This window comes from Elephas maximus, chromosome 23, assembly GCF_024166365.1.
Source record: "Elephas maximus indicus isolate mEleMax1 chromosome 23, mEleMax1 primary haplotype, whole genome shotgun sequence".
Lineage (NCBI taxonomy): Eukaryota > Metazoa > Chordata > Mammalia > Proboscidea > Elephantidae > Elephas > Elephas maximus.
Window position 1 is genome coordinate 66,597,342 of NC_064841.1, and position 27,019 is coordinate 66,624,360.

Below are 27,019 nucleotides of genomic sequence, written 5' to 3' on the forward strand. Positions count from 1 at the left end.
AGCCAAGAGCTAAGCTAAGGTTTTAGGAAGTTACCCAATTCTTAGCTGTCTATATTCAAAACAAAAACAAATGGAAAGAGACAAAGCAAGCTGACAAATAAACTAAGGTCTTGGCTAGAGGTGCTACGAACCTAGATTTTTATTACTTGTTTACATTTGAATGTGAGTGTGTGGCCTTAAACTTCATTTAAAGTAATAAAACCGAGTCATGGATGTGTTATTTGGAAGAACAGAGAAAAATCTCTAATTTCTTCTTTCTACTCTAATTCTCTTTATAATCTACCATATAATGAGAATACTCCACTCATATTTCAGACTCCGGCATTACTTTTTCTATCTTAGATAGGCCCTGGAGGCTAACTGTTTGTGTTTCAATGAATTGCTCTGGAGGGAAATTTAACTTAGGGTGTTTGTAAGTCAGCATCATTGAAATTATACAGACGGTGTTAACCAACAAGAGTGGTTTTCCAAACTAAAGCAAACTGAAACTGAATTATGCACACACAGATATTAAGAAGTGAGTGGTCGAAACCTCAAATTATCTTATTCCTATATAGAAGAATATGTGTTATAAAAACCAAGAGGCATTTCTCTTAATGGCTAAGGTTTCCTTTAAGAATAAAAAAACGAAAATCAAACTGTCTGAACTAGCTTAGAAAAACTGTTTATTCAGTTACCTTAGATCTGATTTTCTATAAGAGAGTAAGCAAAGTATTCAAATAAAAAACACTCTTGAAAAGTTTCAAAAGAAATTTTTTGTAATTCTCAAAAAATAAGTTACTTTGATGAAAGTAAATGACACTTCCGACAGAATAATCAAGGAGAAAGGTACAAGTGTCTCTGATTAACAAAACGTTTCTAAAGTGCTCTCTGGGGATCTGGTGACAGCATGTGTGAAGGCTTCATTCATTCTTTAAAAGGGAAGGTAGCTACATTATTTTAGTAAAGAAGGCAGTGCCACAACTCTGGGGCAAACAAACATGCAGGTTGACTGATAACATGAAACAGCAAAGTTCATTAAAATCGAGTTCTTATTTTCTCTAATTATACTAATGCATGAGTTTGAGAATGACTTTCACCTAGATAACATCAAAATTGGCAAATGCTCTTGTATCCATAAATTCAAACTTATTTTTATTGATATACCTACATTCTCAGATATTTAGAATCACAGATTTTAAAAATGTTTAAATTGATTAATTATAATTATTTAGAGTCTAGAGGGGTTGGGACCGTGAGAATTTGAGGGATGGGAAGGAGGAGAGATGACATTTATTCAGGGCATAAAGGGCACAAATCTTAAATGCACAGCTTAAGTAGATCTCTGTGTGACCACCACCCAGATCAAGATAAAGGACGTTCCCAGCACTCACGAGAGTCGCTTGTAGCCATGGCAGAGTTATCGATGTGAAAAAATAAAACGTAATTAATCTGATAGGGATTGAGCACATATAACACTCACCTTCCAATGGCTTGGGTAAAAAATGAGCTGCTGGTTTCGTTTTCTTTACTCTGTTTCCTTTCATAGCTTGCCCTTCCTTATTCAATCCCAAAAACCAGGCTCTACCAGATTCCTGTTGTCTGTACAGCATGGATGAGTAGATTACATAATAGTTTTCAAAAACAGATTCTTTAAACTTGCATTCAGGGGTAAAAAGTTCCTGCGGAGAGAAAAGAATGAGAAGAAAAAGGAATGAATGAGAGCTTCAAACCAAAACCAAACAAAACCCATTGCCAGTGAGTGGATTCCGACACATAGTGACTCTGTAGAACAGAGTAGAACTGCCCCATAGGGTGTCCAAGGTTGTAAGTCTTTACAGAAGCAGATTGCCACATCTTTCTCTGGAGGAGGGGCTGGTGGGTTCAAACTGACAACTTTTTGGTTAGCACCACCAGGGCTCCCATGAGAGTTTCAGTGGGTTTCTATTCATTAGTCCAGAAACTCAGCCACTATTTGTCAAAGAGCCAGCCCTTTGGCAGAGATGATCAAACACGTCTTTTCTATACACAGTAAATATCCACACTCCCCCCCCCCCCCCGCAATGAACAGTAGGAAGAGAAACAGCTGCTGCTTTGGAGAATATATACAGTCAAAAAGCATGGATGTCCTTCAGTAATAAAGTGGAATGCATGACCAAACTCAAAATAGTTTTCACTTCAATAGAATACAGTTCAAGCAGAGTATAATAAAAAAAATCACATGAAAGTAGTATGTGTATTCACAATAAATATATATATATGTATATACATTTAAGGTAGTTTTTCATCTATTTTAAATATTTAAGTAGGCATAACTGCATACCTTACCAGTTGCCAGTTATTAAATGAATTACTGATATTAGAGGGTGATACAGTTTACCCACAAAGAAACAAACTGAAATTCCAAACTAAAGTTGCAACAATCAGTTGGCACACAAGCTCGCCCCTCAGAACTTTTGTTGTATAACCAGCTGAGGCCAGGTGTCAAGTTAGCAGGTCATGGTGACAGGAGCTGAAAATCATTACCTAATTCCATGGTTTGAAGGGTTTGATACTCCATTGGAACTCTTGGGAATAAACATCAAAAGCTGCCTTGACAGAAAACCACCAGCATTTTTGGAAAGAGTAGAGCATGTTGAATGCCATTAGGCTCAATGGCATAACCTCCATTAACCACTGACGAATGCATAGCACCAAGCTTACTATCATATGGTTATTGAGCAATCATGTTGCCGCACCTTTTCAAACATAACTTTTTATAGTGCTAAAAAGTATTATTTAGAATGGATAATAATACATATAACACTATGGTTGTTGATAAATTCATAAGGTGCAACCTACATAAGCATTTCTGGTCACGCTCTATTAAAAAATAATTAAAAAATTCAACTTTCCCAGTTATAGACCATGAAAATCACTTTATTTTTTGTAGCTGTTTCAGTTAAGCTCAAAACCCTACTCTCTTATGCATACTTAAAACATGAATTCAAAAAAAAGAGAGCTTTATTGCCATTGATCATTTAAAAATATCATTGTCCTTTAAAATATATATGTATATATAACTCAGTGTTTTCAGTTCAACATAATGGAGTTTATCACTGGGCAAAATAATAACTTTGGTTTTGTTTTAGAAAATTACTGTACACATTATGAATAATGCAGAGCTTTAAGGGGTTAAAAAATAAAGCCTTTAAGAGTTGAATTTATGCTAACTGTAATCAGAAATTTTGGGTGTCAACACACATCATTGTGTGTACAAACTTTCTTTAAATATTTCCAGCGAGACTGAATTATGAAATGGTGTCTTTTGTGAGATACAATGTCCTCAGGTTGCCCATCAACTCTATCTAATTCATTGAGTGTTAATAGTTTTCCAAGGTGAAGAGATTTTGTTAATGGCACATGTTTTCATTTAATACATTGATTAATATGTTGAGATTAAAATAGGTTAAAGACAGACTTAGATCCCACTGTAAGGAATTTATTTACCCCCTCATTTCGTCTAGGTGTTGCTACCTCAGGTTTGGATACCATCTCATTCAAATAAATGTGCTGGCCTTCCACTGTGTTCTGTTCCTCCAAACATTCTCCTATTGGTTCTCTATTAATGTTAGTCTCACTGAGTCCATCTCCAGGTCATGCCTCAAAGGAAAGACTGATAAAATGGTGCATATTCACACAACTGAGATAAAGATAAGGAAATGGAATGCTATAAATATGGCTTATTCCCAAGAGACTAATAAATATAACATATTGGTTGAAACTCACCTTCTAGGACAAACAGATTAGACATTAGAATGTCAGTTGTCTTGTTACTAAGGCAGGCCAAGGTATCCAAGCATAGTATTTACTAGTTAAAACCCATCTCCAGAGAGCTAGGAGTAAGATTGCTAAGAACTGACCTGGTAGATCATTCTGAGGAGGTCAGAGAGGCTGGTGCCAGCCACTGAGGCACAAGGTGTCTGCCCAGAGCCTGGTTTACGATAATAGGGGGTCACTGATATCCAACCTTTATCAACAGGTGCCAGGACCTCCTTGCTTTGTAGGTCTGTACCTAGTCTGGCCCTCGTTCTCACCTGATGACCACTGCTAAACCGTACAAGACATGGTGTGTGATGCTTACATCAGAAAATTAGGAATGTATTGTCTCCACAGTAAATTAACCAAGTTCAATGTGAAAGAGAATGAAGACCCTTAGAGTGGAAGAAGTCATTCATTCTCAGTCTTTACCTTAAAGACATCTCACCTGTAACATATTTGCATCTTGGAACTCTAACGAAGTCAATTACAAAAGTGCGATTGACCAACATAAACAAGATGTTCTTGACAGTAATTGTACAATTAACAGGGTCATAGTTTTGTGTGCGAGTCCTGCAATATGCTTTAGGGAGACAGATTGGATTGCAAAGTCATTAGCATACAGGTGGAACTTGGAATAATGGAAATTGACGAGCTCTCCAGGGATCATGGGTACAGCAGAGCTGTATAATGAAGACTTTTATACAGGAGTGAAGCAGGTTGACATAATCATGGCACAGTTATGAGAATAAATGGCTCTGACCCCCAGGCTCCACAGTGGGGAAACAAAGAGTGATGGAAACAATGGTAGAAGGAGCAGCTGCTCCTCACATGGTTCCCCTGTGAAAACCAAAACCTTAATTTGTCCAAGCCCATAGAAACATACAACATGAAGAGTGAACCTGAATGTAACTATGGACTTTGGTTAACAGTAACCTATCAATATACGTTCATCAACTATAACAAATGCACCACTCTAAATGAAAGACATTAATAATAGGAGCAACTGTGTGAGGAGGAAGAAGGGGTATAGAAACTCTCTCTACTTTCTGTGCAATTTTTCTGTAAACCTAAAACTACTCTAAAAATGATGTCTATTAATTAAAAAAAAAATGAATAGAGAGGAATCACAAGGAAATATTTCGAATTGTATATTTCAATAAAGATTATGACTACGAAAAAGTATGCAACCTTAGATCTTTGGTAGGTCTGATATTTCAAAGGAAGAAATTCAATGTTCTACGTAAAATCTCTTAATGGTGGAAACTTGTTCTTGGTTTTCAATATTATGTGGAAAAGGGAGCTCAGATGAGGCCTGTGATTCTCCTGTTCGAGGTCTCCAACGGAGACTGAGTGGCAAGAGAACCACGAAAAGAACCAACCGCAGGAAGCTTATCAACGCAGCCCTAATCTGCTTTGTGGTTTATGTATAGTTGGCCAGCAGTCCCTATGTGGTGCAAATGGTTGGTGCACTTCAGCTGCTAACCGAAAGGTTAGAGGTTCAAGTCTACTCAGAGGCCCCTGGAAAAAGGCCTGGTCACCTACTTTCGAAAAGTCAGCCATTAAAGGCTCTATGAATATAAGAAAGATAAATACTCATTGACCATAATAGGAGTCAATTGACATTGACTCAATGGAATAAAAAAAAAAAAAAAAAATTCATTATAAGTATACTGTTTAGAAGTTTCAACATAAATACCCAAAGAAACGTCTCGGAAAGTTGCAAATGGTTGCCTCTGGGAAATTGAAATCGAATAGTAATGACTGTAAACCAGAGAGACCTTGCTCCCATGGAGAATATAATTTGGGGGGATTATACACAATAACTGAGCAATTACATAAAAGAGTGTGAGAAGTGTATTGAGAGAAGCACAAGATGCAAGATGGAACATGTGAGGAATGGTTCCCCTTGGCCAGGGAACTGTATCTGCTGATACGCTTACTGCTGAAAGACTTCATTAGAAGGATCTGTCTCTGTTCATTGCCTTGACTGTGGTGGTGGACACACAAACCCACTAAATATACACACTCACACAGCAGTACATGTAAAACCGGAGAAATCTGAATAAGATTGATGACTGCATCAATGCCAACCTCTTGGCTGTGATATTTTGCCTACCAAACAAAACTCAGTGCCTGGAGTTGATTCCGACTCATAGCAACTCTACAGGACAGAGTAGAATCGCCCTATAGGGTTTCCAAGGCTGTAAATCTTTACCGAAGCAGACTTTCACATTTTTCTGCTTTGGAGCAGAGTTGCTGGTAGGTTTGAACTGCCCACCTTTTGGTTAGCAGGTGAGTGCTTTAGCCACTGCATCACCAGGGCTCCTTATTTCACCTATGGTGGCGCAGTGGTTAAGAGCTACAGCTGCTGACAGCTGCTAAACAGAAGGTCGGCAGTTGGAATCCACAAGCCTCTCCTTGGAAACGCTGTGGGGCAGTTATACTCTGTCCTGTAGGGTCGCTATGAGTTGCAATTGACTAGACGGCAATGTTTTTTTTTTTTTTCCCCCACAAAATGTTACTGTTGGGGGAAATGCGGTAGAGGGTACAAGGGATCTCTGTGAATCTACAACTACCTCAATTTAAAAAAATTCAATTAATAAAAAACCAAACCTTATAAAGCACAGTTCTCTGACACACGTGGGGTCTGCCTTAGTGGGAATCCACTACACGGCAAGGTTTTTTTTTTTGGACACAGTTTACTAACATGATGGTTGTACCAGTGAAACACTCTAAAGCTGGCAGTGATAATATGAGAGTGCTTATCTATATTTGGTCTTCCAATAAAACTCCTGGAAACTTCCACAGTGAGGTAGATAAGGAGTCTGGTGTGTCTTTTTCTTCATCTTGCATGCCTATATTTAGAAACACCACCAACCAGTGCTGGAAGAAAATCAACAGCAGTTGAGTTCTAGCAGAAGCTTAAATATTAATTTACATCAATGCCAAAACTAAATCATCAAATCGCAGAATCGAAAAACTCAACAATTAAACAAAAATTTTATATCTCCTTTTATGTTGCGGTGGTCTTTTTTTTTTTTTTTTTTTTTTGAGAGGAAAGCACCATCTGTGATATACTTATTATCTTAACAGTAGCAGCAGAATTCCTCTTGTGAGGGAAATATCTTTGTCTGGGAAAATACCCTGATGGACCATTTGAGTGTACAAAGATAGGTTTCTGCCTCAGGGTAAAAGGAGAAGGTGAAGAGAAGAGAGGGCTAGTGTTCTACGGCTTATAACACATGGATTAAACCAAAACGAAACCAGTTGCCATCGAGTTGATTCTGACTCATGAAGACCCTATAGGACAGAGGAGAACTGCCCCATAGGCTTTCCAAGGAGCGGCTGGTGGGTTTGAACTGCCGACCTTTTGTTTAGCAGCCATGGTTCTTAGCCACTGCACCACCAGAGCCATGCCCCCCCCCCCAAAAAAAAGCAGAAAAAGAAAAAAGCCATTTTCCTGTCTACTTGATTCCAAATCATAGCAACCCTATAGGACCGAGTAGAACTGCCCCTATAGACTTTCTTTCCAAGGCTGTAATCTTTATGGAAACAGACTACCACATCTTTCTCCTAAGGAGCAGCTCGTGGGTTCAAACTCCTGATCTTTTGATTCGTAGCTGAGCACTTAACCACGGAGCCACCAGGGCTCCTTTGAATTAGCTAATTTATGATGCTCAACTAATTTAGAAGAATCATAACTTAGAGCTAGAAGTGACCTTCAGAATCTAACCCAGTGGTCAACAAACTATGACCTGAGGGCCAAATATGGCTGCCACCTGTTTTTGTAAATAAAGTTTTATTGGAAAACAGACACCTCCATTCATCTACATATTGTCTTTGCTTCACACTACAAAGGCAGAGGTGACAACTGAGACAGAAAATGTATGACCCACAAGCCTCATATGTTTACTATATGCTTCTTTCCCAAAAGGTTTGCCGACTCAGGTCTAACATAAATTTTGAGGACTTTTGAACCTAGGAAATTAGAGAAAGGTTAATTCAATATCAAATTTCTAAAGAGCCACATATTCCCAAATTAAACTTGGATTGCACATATCCACATATATGCAAATGTGCACAATTTGAATCAGAATGTTAAGACTCCATCCTTTAAAAAGGTTTTATGTTCTCTTAGGAGCATAGGCTTCTCGTAAGAATATGCAAGTAGTGGTCCCCACACTCCATGAGCTGTTGTGTTGCTTTAACTTTATCTATGTTATCTGTGACTAAAAGAAAACTATATTTGGTTAATGTCTTCAAGTTTGCCTATCCCCAGTACCACCACCACCGCTGTTTCAAGGGGAAAACATCAAAAAGGGACTTTTCTGACAAATTTACAACATTTCTTGTAATACAAGGCAATTCCAAAATAAAAAGAGAAATTATATTAGATACATAGTAGCAAGTAGCCCGTGATAAATGCATTATAATTGTTGTTGTTGTTAGGTGGCGTCAAGTCGGTTTCTACTCAAAGTGACCCTGTGTACCACAGAACAAAACACTGCCCGGTCCTGCGCCATGCTCACAATCATTGTTACGCTTGAGCCCATTGTTGCAGCCATTGTGTCAATCTATCTCTTCGAGGGGCTTCCTCTTTTCCGCTGACCCTGTACTTTACCAAGCATGATGTCCTTCTCCAGGGACTGATCCCTCCTGACAACATGTCCGAAGTATGTAAGACGCAGTCTCCCCATCATTGCTTCTAAGGAGTATTCTGGCTGTACTTCTTCCAAGACAGCATGATAATTAAAAGCTATTAATATTTTACTAAACTCTCAGACTCCCTGCGTGGTACAAATGGTTAAGCACTTCAAAAAGTTTGGCAGTTCGAACCCACCCAGAGGCTTCTCAGCAGTAAGGCCCAGTGATCAGTTTCCAAAAAATCAGCCACTGAAAACCCTACTCTGACAAACATGAGGCCATCAAGTGTCAGACCGACTAGACAGCAACTGTTTTTTGTGTGTTTGCTTTCTCTTTGTATTCCAGTGAGGGAGGCAGCCTCAGAACCTGACCCTTCTGAGAGACACCTGCACTGGCTTATCCTCCTACACGGAGCAGAATAAGCTGCACTTTCTTCTAAAATTGTCCTGGACAAGATAATCATAGAATGGGCCATAGATGGGCTCAAGCCACCTCTGGGTAGAGACCTAACATCCTAATGAAAGAAAACCAACCTCTTCTTCCATCCTGGGGATTGAACCCTTGTCTAAAGAAAATGCGTAGTCATCCCCAAGCTCTGAACATCTGCAAGAAGTTCAGTCCTGAATATTTGTGGTTAATTTGCATTTCCTTGTCTGCTCTCCATAAAAGTCCGCCTCCCCAAGCTGCCTGCGAGCAGTCTTGGAGACAACAGCCCCAATGATCCTTTCCTTGTACAACAAAATAAAGGCATCTTGCTCCCACCTCGGCCTCTTGTTTATTGGCTGTAACAAGTCACACCGAGCAAAACCTGGGGTGTTCACCGGACAACACTAGAACTGTGAAAAAACTCAGTCCCCTCACACCAATAGCCCAACAATGACCCTGACACTGGTACTTGGTAAGAGTTATTTCTCCTCAGGTTTAAACTGCGAGGAAGAAGAAGCCTCAGATGCCAGGTGCTTGGAAGAACAAATTACAATGGTTTCTTGCAAATATCAACCTAGATAATAGAGATGAAACACACACAGAAACTATGAACTGAGTAGTAAGCTGTAACTATGTGTATAAAGTATAAGTAGAGTCAAAAAGTGAAATTCAAATGCTAATTGTACCACGAAAAGTATAGTTATTTATTCATTTTTTTAAATAGGTTTCACCTTAAGTAGATTTACCATGAGATGGGAATTCTAATTATCCATTTAATCTGAATTCTCAATGAATTTTTTTTTTTTTTCTTCTCATTTTCTACTTTTCGGAGATGCACTCTACTAAAGGGTTTATCCTGATGTCGGTGGAGACGTATCCCAATTTCCTTTACCTTCTGCAGTTTTAAAGTCAATTGTAGTATTTAATGACACTGTTCTGACAGTACCCAATTCTTTACAGTGTAATGCAGAGCACTCTTAAGATTAAATACAAAGGAAAGAATATTCAGAGCTTTTAGAAGATTTTATGGTCATGAAGTTTGAAACAGAAAAGAATTTGTAGTTAACTCTCGAAAGCAGCAAATTAAGTTGACTAATGCAGTTTATTTATCTTCAATTCCATGTAATCAAATATTTATAATATTGGGCTGTGACTAACACCCATTAGGGAGAAAAAAAATTAGTGACTTCTTTGTGCTTATATTTCAAACTGACGTACAATTACATATGTAACCAAGAGGCAGCTTTTGCTTTGATTACAGGCCCTAAGAAATTCAGAATATTCTCACTAACAAAGCAGTCTCTATGAGTACTTACATTTATAGGGCCAGAAGTCACTGCTTAAGTAGCTTCCAGGGGAACAAAATTCTAAATGAAATCCATTTTTTTTTTGTTCCCTAAAGATACTATTTGACTTTTAGAGATTATATAATCTCAAACTGTCTCTCTGTATGAAATCTCTCTCTCTCTCTCTGTTTGTTGCTGTTAGGTACTTTCCAGTCAATTCCAACTCACGGTGACCCTATGTACAACAGGACAAAACACTGCCCAGTCCTGTGCCATCCTCATCATTGTTATGCTTGAGCCCATTGTTGCAGCCACTGTGTCAGTCCATCTTGTTGAGGGTCTTCCTCTTTTTCACTGACCCTCTGCTCTAGCAAGCATGACGTCCTTCTCCAGGGATTGGGCCCTCCTAATAACATGTCCAAGGTATGTGAGACAAGGTCTCTCTATCCTCTCTTCTAAGGAGCATTCTTGCTGTACTTATTCCAAGACAGATTTGTTCCTTCTTTTGGCAGTCCATGGTATATTCAATATTCTCCTCTTTCTCTCTCTCTTTATATATATACACATATATATATTTATATATATATGTGTATATATGTATATATATATTATATATGTGTATATTGTCTGATATAAAATATATATGCATATATATGTGTGTTTGTGCGTGTGTGTGAGTATATATATATATATACATAGTGTGATATAAGGAGCCCTGGTGGTGCAATGGTTAAGCATTCGACTGCTAACCAAAAGGTCTGCAGTTCGAATCCACCAGCTGCTCCTTGGAAACCCTATGGGGCGGTTCTACTCTGTCCTACAGGGTCGCTATGAGTCAGAATCAACTCAATGGCAATGGGTTTGGGTTTTTTGGGGGGTGTGTGATATAAATCTCTATGTCATTGTTATTAGTTGCAGTCAATTTGATTCTGACTCATGGCGACCCCATGTGTGCAGAGCAGAACTGCACTCCATAGCGTTCTCAAGGCTGGGACTTTTCAGAAGCAGATTGCCAGGCCTTAATTCTGGCAGCTTCTGGGTGGGTTTGACCCACCAACCTTTCAGTTAGTAGTCTACCACTTAACGATTTGTGCCACCAAGTCTCTGTCCATAGACCTTTATTATATATGTGAATATCTTCACTTCAGAGTAGTAGCAACTTTGTCACTTGGGAATTTGTTAGAAATGCAGAATCTCAGGCCCCGCCTCATACCTACTGAATCAGAATTAAAACTTGCTACCATTTCTTAATATAAAACATTAAATTTAGCAAATGGAATCAAATAACATATTTTAAGTATTTACAGCATATCTAAAAGTAAGAAATTTTGAGATTATAAATAAAAGTATGTTCCAACTGGTTCTATAATGTTAAGTCTGTTTTCTCTAGAATACAGACATGTATAAATTCCTAAAATAATAATGCTTGTAACACGAACAGATGGTGCCAGTGCTATAAATATTGGCAAAAAACATCACAAAATATGAGTTTAAGGCAGTATTGATACAACCGTATATCATCCTCATGTTTGTTAGTACTCAAAGTGAAAGACTTGACCTAATATTAATAATCCTAATAAAATTAAATTGTCCATACTTCTACACCAGGCACTATTCTGAGCTCTTTACATAATCTATTTACTCCTCACTATACTCCTATGTTAAGGGCTTGACGCTAACCAAAAGCCCGGCAGTTCGCATCCACCAGCCACTCCTTGGAAACTCTATGGGGCAGTTTTAGCCCGTCCTACAGGGTTGCTATGTCTTAGAGGAAGTACAACCAGAATGCTCCTTAGAGGCAAGGATGGCGAGACTGCGTCTTACATACTTTGGACATGTTGTCAGGAGGGATCAGTCCCTGGAAAAGGACATCATGCTTGGCAGAGTGCAGGGTCAGTGCAAAAGAGGAAGACCCTCAGCGAGGTGGATTGACACAGTGGCTGCAACAATGAGCTCAAGCATAACAATGATTGTAAGGATGGCGCAGGACCGGGCAGTGTTTCGTTCTGTTGTGCATAGGGTCGCTATGAGTCGGAATCCACTCGATGGCAACAGGTTTGGTTTTTGGTTTTACTCCTATGAGTTTAGTAGTATTATTATCCTTGTTTTAGAACTTAAAAAAGCTGAGTGTTGTGGATTGAACTGTGTCCCACCAAAATGTGTGTCAATATGACTAATCCATGATTCCTAGTATTGTGTGATTGTCCACCATTTTGTGATCTGGTATGATTTTACTATGTGTTGTAAATCTTAACTCTATGATGTTAATGAGGTGGGATTAGTACCAGTTATGTTAATGAGGCAGGACTCAATCTACAAGATTATATGGTATTTTGAGTCAATCTGTTTTGGGATATAAAAGACAGAAGCAAGCAGAGAGACGAGGCTCCTCATATCACCAAGAACGCAGCGCCAGGAGCAGAGCATGTCTTTTGGACCCAAGGTTCCTGTGAGCAGACGTTCCTAGACCAGGGGAGGATTGATGACAAGGACCTTCCTCCAGAGCTGACAGGGAGAGAAAGTCTTCCCCTAGGGCTGGCACCCTTAATTCAGAATTCTAGCCTTTTAGACTGTGAGAGAATAAACTTCTATTTGTTGAAGACATCCACTTGTGGTATTTCTGTTATAGCAGCACTGGATAACTAAGACACTGAGGCACAGAAGAGTTAAATAAACTGCCAAACTGTTTATTTTCATCAAGAAAAATATAATTACTTAACTGTTCTTACTCATCACATTATTTAATTGAGAGGATTTACTTTTTTAAACAGCGTGATCAACTTCAAAAACAGCCCAATTCTTCACCCTCCCATTCAGCAAATAACCTGCAGTGTCCGCCCACTGGGAGCCAAGGAGAAGAAAGTAGAGCCTGAACCCTCGCTTCTGCAATTGGGTTTGCCCGCTCTCTTGTGCCTCCTCCACTGCCAAGGGTGCATGCCTGGGCTAGCCCTCCATAAGAGAAAGAGCCAAGTTGTCCCAACTGAAGCTAGCCGATTTCCAGGCATGTGAGCAAGTCCTGCCAAGACCTGCAAAGCCACCTAACCAAGCCCCACGCGAGCCTAGATGCACAAACAATATACACTTACGGCTGTATGCATAATCAGGTTTCGTGGTTGGATGTTAGACAGAATCATTAAGGAAAATGATACCTAATACAGATAATTACTAAGTCAACTGAATTACTTATTCAACAGAAGCACAGAAAATACGTGCCTCATATTGCTGGTCTTTATTTACATCTCTATCTATATATGGAGTCTCTTGGTGGTACAAACAGTTAACCTACTCAACTACTAACTGAAAGGTTCAAGGCTGGAGTTCACCCAGAGGTGCCTCAGAACAAAGGCCTACCAACCTACTTACGAAAAATCAGCCATTGAAAACCCTGTGGAGCATAGTTCTACTCTGATACACATGGGGTCGCCATGAGTAGGAACTGATTCCATGGCAACCGAACTGTTTTATCTATCTATGGAAAACAATACAGATGGAAATTAACGAGTGATGTATACAATCAGACTGGCAGACCTGACATACTTCTTAGAAGAAACAAATAGAATTGCAAGGGAAAAAAGGTAAAGAGAGAAAAAGCATATTCTTAAAAGAGTTGAAAAAGAAACAAGAAAACATCGGTACACAAAGGTACTCAAAAGGAATTTCTCCTCTCCTTCATTCAACCTGCACACGCCATTTTTCCCCACAGATGAACAAAACAGTCGCTACGAGTCGTATGAATCAACTCGACGACAATGGGTTTGGTTTTTTTTTTTTTTTTGAACAAAACAGAAATAGGGTCAGTTTTCATCTGTTGCCAACAATCACCCCAGAATAACACAACTCATTGCTCTAACTAAGCCCTGTGGGAAGAGTTGGAATGGATGAGGCTGTCATGGTGGCCAGTGACATAAGTAAAAATTGAGCTATCAGATCAAATGCTCTCAGGTCTAGTATTCTATCGCACATCAGCTTCCCAAGGGTACATTTCTCCAACATATGTAAAGTCATATATTAACTATATTGGACTTTGCCTACGTGGAAACCTTAAAAAGGATAGTGCTTTGCACAAAGGGAATCAAACTGAATATATTTAATATAATCAAGAAAAAGTGCTGCTATGAGTATTTTAAAATTTTCTGGACAATCAGATTAAATAACATTACCAGACAACAGTGGCACACAGTGTCGTGAAAGGAGTTGCTTTGACAAATTTAGACTTCATCAAAGTAGAGATAAGTGATATCTCAGAATCAGATGGTCAGTGTTGCCTCGTCTTCTATTGAAGGGTTTTTCAGATTCAGTTAGTGATTTTTACCTTTGTTATAGTCACATTAAGTCAAATTTCAGACAAATACAAACCTATACATATACGTTGTTGTTGTTATTGTTGTTGTTACTTGTTGCCGAGTCATTTTCGACTCATGGGAGCCCATGTGTGTCAGAGTAGAACTCCTTCTTAGGGTTTCCAAGGCTGTAACCTTTCGGAAGCAGATCTCCAGGCCTGTCTTCTGACGTGCCTCTGGGTGGGTTCAAACCACCAATCTTTCAGCTAGTGGTCAAGTGCTTAACTGTTTGCACCACGCAGGGACTTCCTACATATATGCAAATTATTTATTTCTGCTCTGCAGTGAAACTAGGGCACTCAATGAGTATAAATATTTACAAACCCTGACAACAATTTAGGAGTATTTTTATATAAAACATAAAAATACAAACTCTGGGCCAGTATTTTGCATTATTTTTCTAATATTTTAATTTTATTATCTTTCATGAAAATCTCTCTCTGTAAATGACTGCAAATTAAAAAAAAAAAATACTGTCCACCATAGATAGTCTGAGAAACACTGGTCTATTACAAACAATGCTGGATGTGTATATAAATTTAATTAAAGGAGGGCTAAGTTGAGAGAATTAGTAAAAATTAACATTTATTTATGTTTCAGTGTAAGCTGGTCACAAGGCTAAATGTTCTGCATGCATTATCTCATATAGCTCCTCTTAAAACACTATGATGTTAAAGTTATGTATTTTGCTGGATTATTTTCTCCTGGTTGTGCTTAACTGGCTAGAAACACATTGGTCAGGGACAGGGTATTTGAAGGATAAAAAGAAAACAGTAAGACTGGAACGCAGGGCATGAAGGAGAAAGCAGATAAACGGTAAGTGGCAGAGCAGGTTTTTGAGCCCAGGTTGTCCAAGTCTAGAGCCTGAGCGCTAAACCACTAGTTACACCACCTGTCAACACAACACAGCCCTAAAAGGAAATCAAAGAGAAGAGTGTGACTTAACAATGGCAATCACAAGGGAGAGTTAAAACAGTTCCAGAACAAAATTGACCCTTTAATGAACGACCTCAAGAAAAGAGAGAGGAGAAAAATTAAGTCCATTTGTATAAAGGATTTCAAAAAGAATCATCCTTAACTTCTATTTTATCCTACAACCTAAGTTAATGATTTTCCCTAACGTCTTATCAGCGTTGAATTTGGCATAGTAGTGGACCTGATGTCTTGGTCTGTCTGGATTAGTTTTGTTAAAAAAAAAAAAAAAAAACACTTAGACATCCCATATATCAGAAATGAAAGAAAGAAATAAAGGGAGATATAATTCAAGAAATAAGAGTACATAATTAAGGGATTCCAAGGCATTTGGGGGAAAAATAAGAGGAACAAAAACTTGTATTCTTAGTGATCGTGGGACAATGGTGGTGGTGATGGCGGTAGTGGGGAGGTGGAAGGTGTAACTAAGACATTCACGAATAGAGCTCATGTTGCAGAAATTATTCGGTTCTTTTACATCCAACTAGACAAAGAAATTCTCACTTCTGGTGGCAGACATTTTTAATTCATTGCACTAGAATTTTTTGTCAGCCAAAAAACAAGAACAGAATTTTCTGTGCAAAAACTTATTTTTGTTTTAGTTAATATAGTTAGAATATATCAATTCAGTATCTTTTAAAAAAAATTTTTTTTTATTGTATTTTAGATGGAGGTTTACAGAGCAAACTAGTTTCTCATTAAAGAACCAGTACACATATTGTTTCGTGACATTGGTTGCCAACCCCAGGACATGTTAACACTTTACCCTTCTTGACCTTGGGTTCCCCATTACCAGCTTTCCTGTTCCCTCTTGCCTTCTCGTCCTTGCTCCTGGGCAGGTGTGCCCATTTAATCTCATTTTGTTTTATGGGCTTGTCTAATCTTTGGCCGAAGGGTGAACCTTAGAAATGATTTCATTACTGATCTATAAGGGTGTCTGGGTGTCAATTCAGTATCTTGCTGTGTTCTACAAAAACCTAGTCTGGTTGCTTTATCTTCCTTTATCAATGAATTCTCCCATTTACTTTTACTCCTCAGCCTATTATGTCCTGAATAATTGCACGTGAACTGACAAATATTTAGTTGCAACTTTCATTTGCCAGAATCTATGAGTGAACATGTATTGTTCTCATCAGTCTTTTCCTCCACTTAACTCTTTGGTAATATTCCTGTAACTGTCCTTCTATCTACTGCTTTCCTTTGGCCTATTGCTACCGGCATCTACAAGCTTCTTCTACTTTCTTTAAACCCCATTTTCCATAAAACTTTTTATATTAAGCACATGTGTTGACAACTTTTTCTAATAAAATCATACCCAACTAAAAACCACTCACTAGTAGAAAAGAAAAAGCAAACTAAACAAAACAATGGATCAAAAGTGCCTGTTTATCCAACCTTTAAAAAAAAAAGTTTCCTTAGGAAAATGATGGGCATTACAGTGAAATGAGTTCCTTTATATGACCTTTTGCATTGGATCTTTGGAAAAACAACTTGAGGGCCTTATTCCCCTAAGTCCTGAGGAATTTACCTTTGCCTTAGTTTTCTGCTCCAGAAGGTTTGTTACTTTTGCCCAGGTTGATTGACATTTCTTGGGTAAGCTGTAAACAATTTGTGATTTGAAACTTTTGGTCCAGCTCTGGGCTGCAGCCTGCCCTGTGAATGGTATGTACCTTGCAGGAATTGGTCAATATACTATGCAAATGAGGTGGCTATAGCTTACTATGCAAATGAAGTGTCTGTGACCTACAGAGAAGGGATTGGTCAGTTTGTGGTCCCAGCTGGGAGGGGCTATGACTTGAAATTGACAAGTAATTGTGTGTATATGCAGGCAACCCCACAGAGATTCTTCAGACAGAAAGAAGCAGGAAGAGAAGCAGCAGGAAGAAGCAAAAGGAAGAAAGAATAGAGAAGTAGAGAGAGAGAGGAGGAAAGAAATCTCCTGAAAGGGCTGTAATGTGGACAGGTCAAGGGCTGTAATGCTGAAGACAGCAAGAGGCCCAGAATGGGCCCTGTGGCAGAGCTTGTAGTGACAGGCCTGGAAGGGGCTTTGGGACTGAGTTGTTGGTGACAGACAACAGGTTCAAGAGAAGCCAGTCCTGAGGGGACAAAGAGGAGCTTGTCCTCAGTGGGCTGAGAGGAGGCCTGCGTAGCTGAGAGGAGCCGAGAGAGCTGTACTGAAGAAGGGAGGCTGTTCCTACATGCTTTCTGATCCTGATCCTGAGTTGTAGCCTATTGGTCCTGATCCCAAGTTGCACCTTGTTACTTCCTTTATAAGCCACTTAACAGTAAGTATGGTCTGTGAGTTCTGTGTGGCCATTGCAATGGATTATCAAACCCAGAAAAGAAATAGAGAGTGCCATGGGAGGGACAGCTGGTATCAGAATTGGTAAAAAAAAAAAAAAAAAAGTTGGAGAGTGGAAGTACGTCTAAGCTCCACGTCTTAGGGATCGCCTTGGGCTGATCTTGATTTGTATTGTCGCCCCTGAAGTTACACAGGTTCTGATACCGCTACTACTACCATTTTATAGACATAGGTTCTACAGTGCTCCTGGAATACTATATTCATCCAGTAATAATGACATGTATCAAACTTCAGGATTTCCAAAGAGCTTTCACAAATATTATTTTTGTTTGATCCAACAATGCTGTTGACAATACTTTAAGAAGACAAATAGCATTGTCCTCATGTTATAGGTGATGATTTTAAGTCTTAGGAGGAAACAAGTTACAATAAGTGATAAATTAAAATGACTGCATTTCTATCTATGTGATATTTCACCTACATCTTGCTGTGACTTAGTAAATATTTATTATTGATAATAATGTTGAAAACATACTGACATAAACCCAAATGAAAGGGGTTTATTTCTCCCCCCAGCAAACCAAATAAATCGTCTTATTGGACTAAGAGGGAAGTATGTATTTGATAAGAATCAGCAGCACTGAATGTGTGCAAGAAAACAGAAAAAAAAAAAAAAAAAGCCACTTACTACTAAAATCAAACCCTGAGGGTTATGTTCTCCTGATTTTGTTTATTAGCTAGAAACCCTTTGGTCATGATTCTCCAGATTCAAGTAACAGCTTGTTCAATCATTCTAAAGGTTAATGAAAAGGAAAGATGTTGGACACTAAAGAGAGAGGCCTGGGAAGTAAGAAGAGAGGCAATACTTTCTGGGGAAAAAGAGCAACTAAGGAGCAGAAAATGTCAACCTATTGGCTAAACCTATTGGCTAAGTAACTCTAGGGGAAGCTGACACCGTCGGAGTTCACTTCTGCTATGAATTTAATTCTCTCCAAATGAGCACTCAGTTGTTTCATGCTATATTTTCAAATTTTAACTGTCCGTGTTGTTGGTTGAAAGGATGACACTATGATATTCAATGAATTATATCATTTAAAATTGATTAATAAAGAAAATCTACCTTTGTAAATACTAAACTTTGTCCCAGATACTGAAAAATGTCAGATGTTAAGAAAATTTGAACACTGTGAACACAAGGAAACAAAAACCAAAAAACCAAACCCAGTGCCGTCGAGTTGATTCCGACTCACAGCGACCCTATAGGAGGGAGTAGAACTGCCCCATAGAGTTTCCAAGGAGCGCCTGGTGGATTTGAACTGCCGGCTCTTTGGTTCGCAGTCGTAGCACTTAACCACTACGCCACCAGGTTTTCCCACAAGGAAACAAGTTTCAATTTATTCCCTACTTAATGATGGCTGATGGCAAATAATATTGAGTATACTGTGGACTGCTAGAAGAACAGATAGATCTGACTTGGAGGAAGTACAGCCAGAATGCTCCTTAGAGGCGAGGATGGCAAGACTTCATCCCATGTACTGTGGACATGTTATCAGGAGGGACCAGTCCTTGGAGAAGGACATCCTACTTGGGAAAGCAGAGGGTCAGCAAAAAAAGAGGAAGACTGTCAACAAGATGGATTGATCCAGTGGCTGCAACATTGGGTTCAAACATAGCAACGAATGTGAGGATGGCGCAGAACTGGGCAGTGTTTCATTCTGTTGTACACAGGGTGGTTATGAGTCAGAGCTGACTTGACGGCACCTGACAACAACAAATGGTGCCTGAAATTCATGGATTCATTTATCCAATAAATATTTAGTGAGCTCCTAGTTTTTGCCAGTCACTGTTCTTGATCTTCAGACATAGGAGTGGGGAAAAACTCAAGTATACTGAATAGTTGAAAATAAGATAAATTCTCATAAGAAAGAGAATTATTTCTATGAGAATATGTAACAGACAAATCTGATTTAGCCTGGTTGATCAGGAAAAACATCCAACTCTGAGCTGAAATCTGAAACAGCAGTGTGAGTTAACTAGGTTAAGCAGGGTGAAGAATATTCCTAGAAAGAGGGATATCATGTGCAAAGGCCCTGGGGCAGGGACACGGACAGAGTATTTGAAGGACAAAATAAAACAGTAGGGCTAGAATGTGAAACGTGAAGAAGAGGGCAGTAGGAGTTGAGATTTGGGTGCTAGGCTTGAGTCAAACCAGGTGGTCATGTGAAGGGTTTTGATCATTCCCTAAAAGTAGGGGGGAGACATTAAATATTTTTAAGCAGGAATTTGTCACAATCAGATAAGCCTTCGGAAAGCCCACACGGGCTAGAAGCCCACTCTGTTAGAAGAGTGCCATTTTGGATATAAGAATACTAGGTTGTCTACTGCAGTACCAGGCAAGAGAAAAGAGACTTTTGGCCAAGAGCAATGGAGGTGGAGATAGAGAGAAAATGGCAGGTTGGAGAAATACTTAGGAGGTCAAACAGTCAGTATTTCATGATTGTATATGGCAGCTAAGGGAGAAGAAGTGTCAAACATAATGTGTTGGTTTCTGGCTTGTGGAACTAGTTGACATTTGGTTTGTGTTCACTGCTGCTTCTGAAAGGTCAAATATTGCAGCTTTTTATTCTTGGGCAAAGTAAAGCTTAAATGTATAAACATAAGTTTACATGGTGCTTTCTGTCCTTTTATAGAACATTCTCATTTCAAATATCTATAGGGTGCTTCTCACTAATGTGATGTTTATCTTTTCTTTCCTTAAGAAGTCTGTTTTTGTTTTGTTTTCCAATTTCAGATTACTTTAAAAAACTTTGTGCAATCCTAGAACAAAGACAAATCACATTTGAGGAAATATTGTCAGTCGAAGGATAAATGAAGATGAAAGAAGGACTAGAATTTGGGGTTGGGCAGGAGCCTTTTAAATTTCTTATGGATTTATCCAGAAATATATATATAAAAAAAGTCCTAGTCAATAAAGGAAGTGGTTCCAAGATCACCAGTAAAACATAAGAGGAAAATGATCATTATAGACTTCTGAGTTGAGACCAAAAAAATTTGTAACGGGTTATTCTCATAAGCTTATTTTGGTAGGAATCTATTCTAGTCCCAGTCAGTGAACCAGTTAAACCCATAAAAAATGGCCCCCAAAATTGCTGAAAGGAGTAAAGTTGGTAGGGTTTTCAGAATAATATATCAGGGACACTATATCAAGGGCAAGGGGTTGCAGGTAGACTCCAAGATGCTTGTTTTCACTCATTAATTCATCTAAGCCTTTTATTGCTTTTATCACAGTAGGGAAAAAAAAAATTCCATTGGTGAATCCCGCCGCTTTAGACTTTGGCCATATTTCTTTTTCCAGAATGAACTATGTAAACTTTTGAGTCTGCTTTCATAGATTAGTTCTTCCATTCAATGTAATTTGCTGTTGCAACTAAAAAGGCCAACTAAAGGACAGCCCTGGGAGGAGGAAAATTGGAAACAAATTAGCAAGAGTAACCAGACCTTGTAACATGGCCTTCAGTGAGGCTGTCCCTGGAGGACTGTGTGCTCCTCAAGCATGCAGATAAAAACAACAAAATCAATTGAGAGATCAGGAAATGGTTTGGTATTAGGAGATCAATAAATACAAATGCAGTTTTATTAAAGTCAGCAAGGCAGCCGAACCCGAGAGAAAACTACGATGAAAACCCAGTGATGGTTGAGTACAGCAGACACTAAGCGGAGTGCATCAAGGATTTGGAAACTAAATAGACCTGGCTTTGTTTCCCACTTTGGCCTTTCAGGAACAACGATCTTGGGAAGCCATTCCACCTCCAAAGCAAAATACTTGCCCCCATGGGATTATTGGTTTGGAAAAGAATCCAGAGTTTTTGGTGCAAAGCATGCCTACAACAAATGTTAACAATTACCATTATTATTAGAAGACTAAGGATGAAGGAAGGAACCCTGGTAGTGAACATTTAAGCACTTGGCTGCTCACTGAAAGATTGGCAGTTTAAATACATTCAGAGGCTCTGTAGGACAATGTCCTGGAGATCTGCTTCTGTAAAGGTCACAGCCAAGAAAACTCTATAGGGCAGTTCTACTTTGTCGCATGAGGTCGCTATGAATCAACGATGGACTCAAAGACATCTAACAACAGTAAGGATGAAGGGAATTTTAACAATGACTAGCAGAATTCATATAACCATGAGGGAGATGAATAGAGTGAATTCAGATCTGTTTATGAATCATGGGATTCTGTAATTGGGAACAGGAAAGAGGTAAATGTAAGGCATTTCTTTTTCTCTGCTAGAAGGTGTGACAAATGGAACATGCAACAACCATCAACACCTTTTCATTTGTGGTTGTTAAATTCGTCCTGAATTACCAAGTGAGAGTTAAATGAGGATGCATCCCTATTCTTCTGAAGATGTAGCAGAGAAGACAGCTGTCATTACCCAATAGATTCCTTTCCCCTTGATGTTATCAGAGATGGAATGTTCTAGTGAAAGAAACATGGGTCTGACATAAGAGAGCAATGTTTATGCTCTCCCTGTATTTGGGAGTTTGGTGTTCTTTGCAAAAATAAATAAATAAATATTGAAACATACCAACATGATTAAATATTTTTACCATAAATTAGTAAAAGGATTCAAATTATTCATGATACTTTCTTAAAAATTGAAATATATGTAAAGACTGTTCCCCAATCATGTATACATACATACATAATTGTATTGTTTTAATTATTTAAAAGTTAGAGCACTTTATTTAAATATATTATTCTTTTTTATATAATTTTATTAATTTTGTTATTGTTGAGAATATACACAGCAAAACATACACCAATTCAACAGTTTCTACATGTGCCATTTAGTGACACTGATTATACTCTTTGAGTTGTGCAACCATTCTCACCAGACTTTTCTGAGTTTTCTCCTCCATTAACGTAAGTCCACTGCCCCCTAAGGTTCCTATCTAATCTTGCCAGTTGCTGTTGTCATTTTGTTCCCATACAGATACTTCTTAAAAGAGCCTCATGCTTAAGGCAGACATTTTTTACTAGTTAAGCTAACCTATTGCTTGGTTTTCAGACTTATGGGGATATTTTTGGTTTAAGGCTTAAAGATTATCTCAGGGCAATAGTTTCAGGGGTTCGTCCAAACTCCATGGCTCCAGGAAGTCTGAGAATCCACAAAAATTTGAAATTCTGTTCTGCATTTTTCCCACTTTGATCAGGATTCTCCTATGGTCTCTTTGATCAAAATGTTCGGTAATGGCAGCTAGGCTCCATCTAGTCCTTTTGGTCTCATGGCAAAGGATGGAGTTGTTTGTGGAAGCAATTAGCCACATATTCTATATTCCATATTCTCCTATTCCCGACTCTCCTTCTTGTTCTGTTGTTCCAGGCTAATAGAGACCAATTTTTGTGCCTTAGACGGCCGCTTGCAAAATTTTAAGATCCCAGGTACTGCATATCGAACTAGGAGGTAGAACAGAAGCACTAAACATGATATTAGGCCAATTAACTAGGATGTCCCACAAATACATGACCCAAAACCTCCAAACCAACAAACCAAGCCCAGGAGTTTTTGGCTGTACACAAACAGCCTGAGCAACTACTTTTTTTTTTTTTTTTTCTTTTTTGGTCCTTGCTATAAATGTATCTATCACACATTTTTGCCAATTCAACTTTTTACAGCTGTATGACTTATTGGCAGCAATTACAATAATTGGCTGTGCAACCCTACCCTTAATCAGCACAATATTTTCATCATCATTAACCCCCCTTTAAATATACTATTCTTAATATTGCTTTTAAGTACATAGCACATGTGACAGAAAATTAGATTGGAAGTCAAACTTTAACCTTGCAAAACAGAAGGTGACGGACTGTAAGGCAATGTAAAAAAAAAAAAAAAAAATTACATTTGAATGATTCTGTGAATGGCCACCGCCACAGTTCCCATCAACACCGAAATGGTTGAGGATTAATTAGATGATGTTTGAGGGGCACTGATGTTCTATTGAAGTATTAAACATTCACAGTAAGAATATAAACTGCCAGTATCATTGTTATGGATTAAATTGTGTCCCCCAAAAATGTGTGTCAACTTGGCTAGGCCATGAGTCCCAGTATTATGTGATTGTCCACCATTTTGCCATCTGATGTGATTTTCCCATGTGTTGTAGATCCTGCCTCTGTGATGTTAATGAGGATTAGAAAGAGTTACGTTAATGAGGCAGAACTCCATCTACAAGTTAGGTTGTATCTTGAGTCAATCTCTTTTGAGGTATAAAAGATAGAAGTGAGCAGAAAGATGGGGGGGAGACCTTATACCACCAAGAAACAAGAGCCAGGGGAATAGCGTGTCCTTTTAGATAGGAAAATACAATCTTCACTCTGGGTAGACTGTCTATACTTTGCCTCCTAGGTTTATTCTGTTAACTAAAGTTCCCACAGTACATAAGTATTTTGCGGCAGCAAGGTGAGATCTTGGCATCGTTCATGCCACTGAAGCCTGCTAATGTTGTAGCACGTGCTATAGAAGCTCTGACCTCTCAGATAATGAATCTCAAATAAGAAATAAGTGAGTGCCTGCAGACGATGGAGACCTGGTGGTGCAGTGGGTAAGAGCTCAACTGCTAACCAAAAGGTCAGCAGTTCAAATCCACCAGCCACTCCTTGGAAACCCTATGGAGTACTTTAACTCTGTCCTTTATAGGGTTGGTGTGAGTCGGAATCGACTCAGTAGCAACAGGTTTGTTTTTTTGCAGAAGATAGAAACTTGGAAGATGCTGTTGCTGGTAAAGGCAATTTAGAAAGTGAAATCTGGTAGTGTACGTGACAGATGATGGGAAACAAGCTCTCTCATAGGGACTATTTGTTATTCATTCAGTGAGCATTTAATGGACATCCATCAAGTGGCAGAGACTGCAATAGTTGTCAGGGACTCAGGAAGGAAGACAACATCACTTCCAACTTCCAAAGAGGTTAAGTTCTAATGCAACATTTAGACTTGGAAATAGCAACAAACTGTAAGAAAAGGTTAGTTTCACCATTTAAAAATTTAGAACAGGCCTAATCATTTGCTTTTTACCAAGTCTTTAAGTGACAACTCTTTCCTTCCAATTGTCCAGCGAACAGTCAAGAGCGCGGGTCAAGTAAAGCCTACATGAGCCTGTTGATGAAGAAAAGAATACAAACTCACCTTACTGCCAAAACATGCAGTATCCAAGGAGTGTTCAACATATTGGTTAGGACTGGGGGAATATATGCATATTTTTGTCTATGTAAATATATATAACGAAGTGCTGCTGTATAACAAGGTACATATGAGGACTTTTGTCACTTTGTAAACCAGAGGCATACCTGTCCTTTCTGCAAATTAACATTGGAAAATATGTTCCCAATAATATGAATATTGAAGTCTGTGTCTGTAGGCAGACGGCAGACAATACACAGAGATCTCTGTGTTTATCCTGAGTGGGGTATCAACGTTATGTCGCCAAGCACATGTTTGTCAGTGTGGAGGATTTCCGAAGAATTTCTGATACATAACTGTACTGAACCATAATAATACAGAATGACAAATTTAAGAGGGACTAGCAATTTTATTTAAAGATGAAAGCTAACTGCAAGTTGCAAAACATTTTTTAAAATAAATTAACAGTCCATATACAAGCATGCATATTTTGAGGGTGAATGACATTAATCCATGTTTTTGTTTTGTTTCCTTTCCTCTCTCTCTCTCTCTTTAGCTGGAGAAATCATGGTGCAGAATAAATAAATAAATAAATAAAGGTCTTGGATAACTGAATCAGGGTGCAGGGGCATTTGGGAATGAGGACAAGGATGTTGCCCTTTCAATTCAGGTAATCTCCTGTATTAATGTCTTTCCACGGTAGAAATTCTCAGCAGTTATGTACCAGGAAGATACATACATACAATTTCACAAGAATATGTGAAATTCCAGTGTTGCTGAAGGAAAAATCAGAGCTTCTGGATTAGAGTAGGCAAACTGCAGTCTTTAAGCCAAACCTAACCTGCCACTTATTTATGTAAATGAAGTTTTAGTGGCACATTTCATTTTCCATTTGATTTTCACCTTCTCCACTTAAAATCTTGAAGTATTTTGTTTCTAAATATTGTTCCTCCCCTTGGATTTGGGGGTTTGTGAATTTGTATTGTTGTTGAAGATTTAACTTTAAGGATATCTTATTCGTGCTTTAAAGGATGACAATTCTAAAAAAAAAAAAAAAAAATCTGTGCAATTTGACGAGATGCATCACTCTTTCTGGATATTATCCATAGTTCTAGTCACATAAAAGACACATACAGAAAGAATTCTGTCATGAAGTTAAAATTAGAGCCACTCATACACTTTCACAAAACTTGTGAAAAATGCCATTCACTGAAGGAAATGAAACATATTCTCATGGCTGAAAATTATGTCTGTGCAATTACTATTTAACAAATCTCTCTAACTAGGTGAATCCTGATACCAAAAACCAAACCTGTTGCAGTTGAGTTGATTTCAACCCGTAGTAGCCCTATAGGACAGAGTAGAACTGCCTCATAGGATTTCCAAGGAGCTGCTGGTGGATTCGAACTGTCTACCTTTTGGTTGACAGCTGTAGCGCTTAACCACTGTGTCACTAGGGCTCCAGGTGGATCCTAAGAGTATGTGTTATATGTTATCCCAGTGTCACATAAATGAGTAGAAGTTGATAGAGCTCAACTCATTTAACAATGGAAATACTTCTGGACTCTCCTTTTCACCAGTTCCTAGATATACTATTTCAAAATATACGATTTAATTAGCGCATGGTATTCACGTATTTTTCTTTTTTCAATGTTTGTTGGAAGATAATGTCATTATACAATATACAGATTTCATTAGGAGTGTCCAAAACCAAACCCACCGCCATCAAGTTGATTCGGACTCATAGTGACCCTATAGGACAGAGTAGAACTGCCCCATAGAGTTTCCAAGAAGTGCCTGGTGGATTTGAACTGCTGGCCTCTTGCTTAGCAGCCATGGCACTTAACCGCTACACCACCAGGGCTTCCATTAGGAGAGTAGATCCAAACCCCACTGTCGTCGAGTCTATTCCGACGCATAGCGACCCTATAGGACAGAGTAGAACTGCCCCATAGTTTCCAAGGAGTGCCTGGTGGATTCAAACTGCGGACCTTTTGCTTAGCAGCCGTAGCACTTAACCACTATGCCACCAGGGTTTCCTGTATCAATAAACTAATAGGTTAGAGACGCAGATCAAAAATGAGG

At 38.7% G+C, this 27,019-nt stretch overlaps 1 protein-coding gene across 2 annotated transcripts in view; it reads right to left on the minus strand.

The window, feature by feature from the left end:
• Positions 1-27,019, minus strand: part of FGF14 (fibroblast growth factor 14) — a 729,563-nt gene that overhangs the window by 2,681 nt on the left and 699,863 nt on the right. For both annotated transcript variants that reach the window (XM_049867175.1, XM_049867176.1), the window contains exon 4: positions 1,463-1,661. In XM_049867175.1, the coding sequence (XP_049723132.1) occupies positions 1,463-1,661 (199 nt within the window). The remainder of the gene's footprint in view (positions 1-1,462; positions 1,662-27,019) is intronic.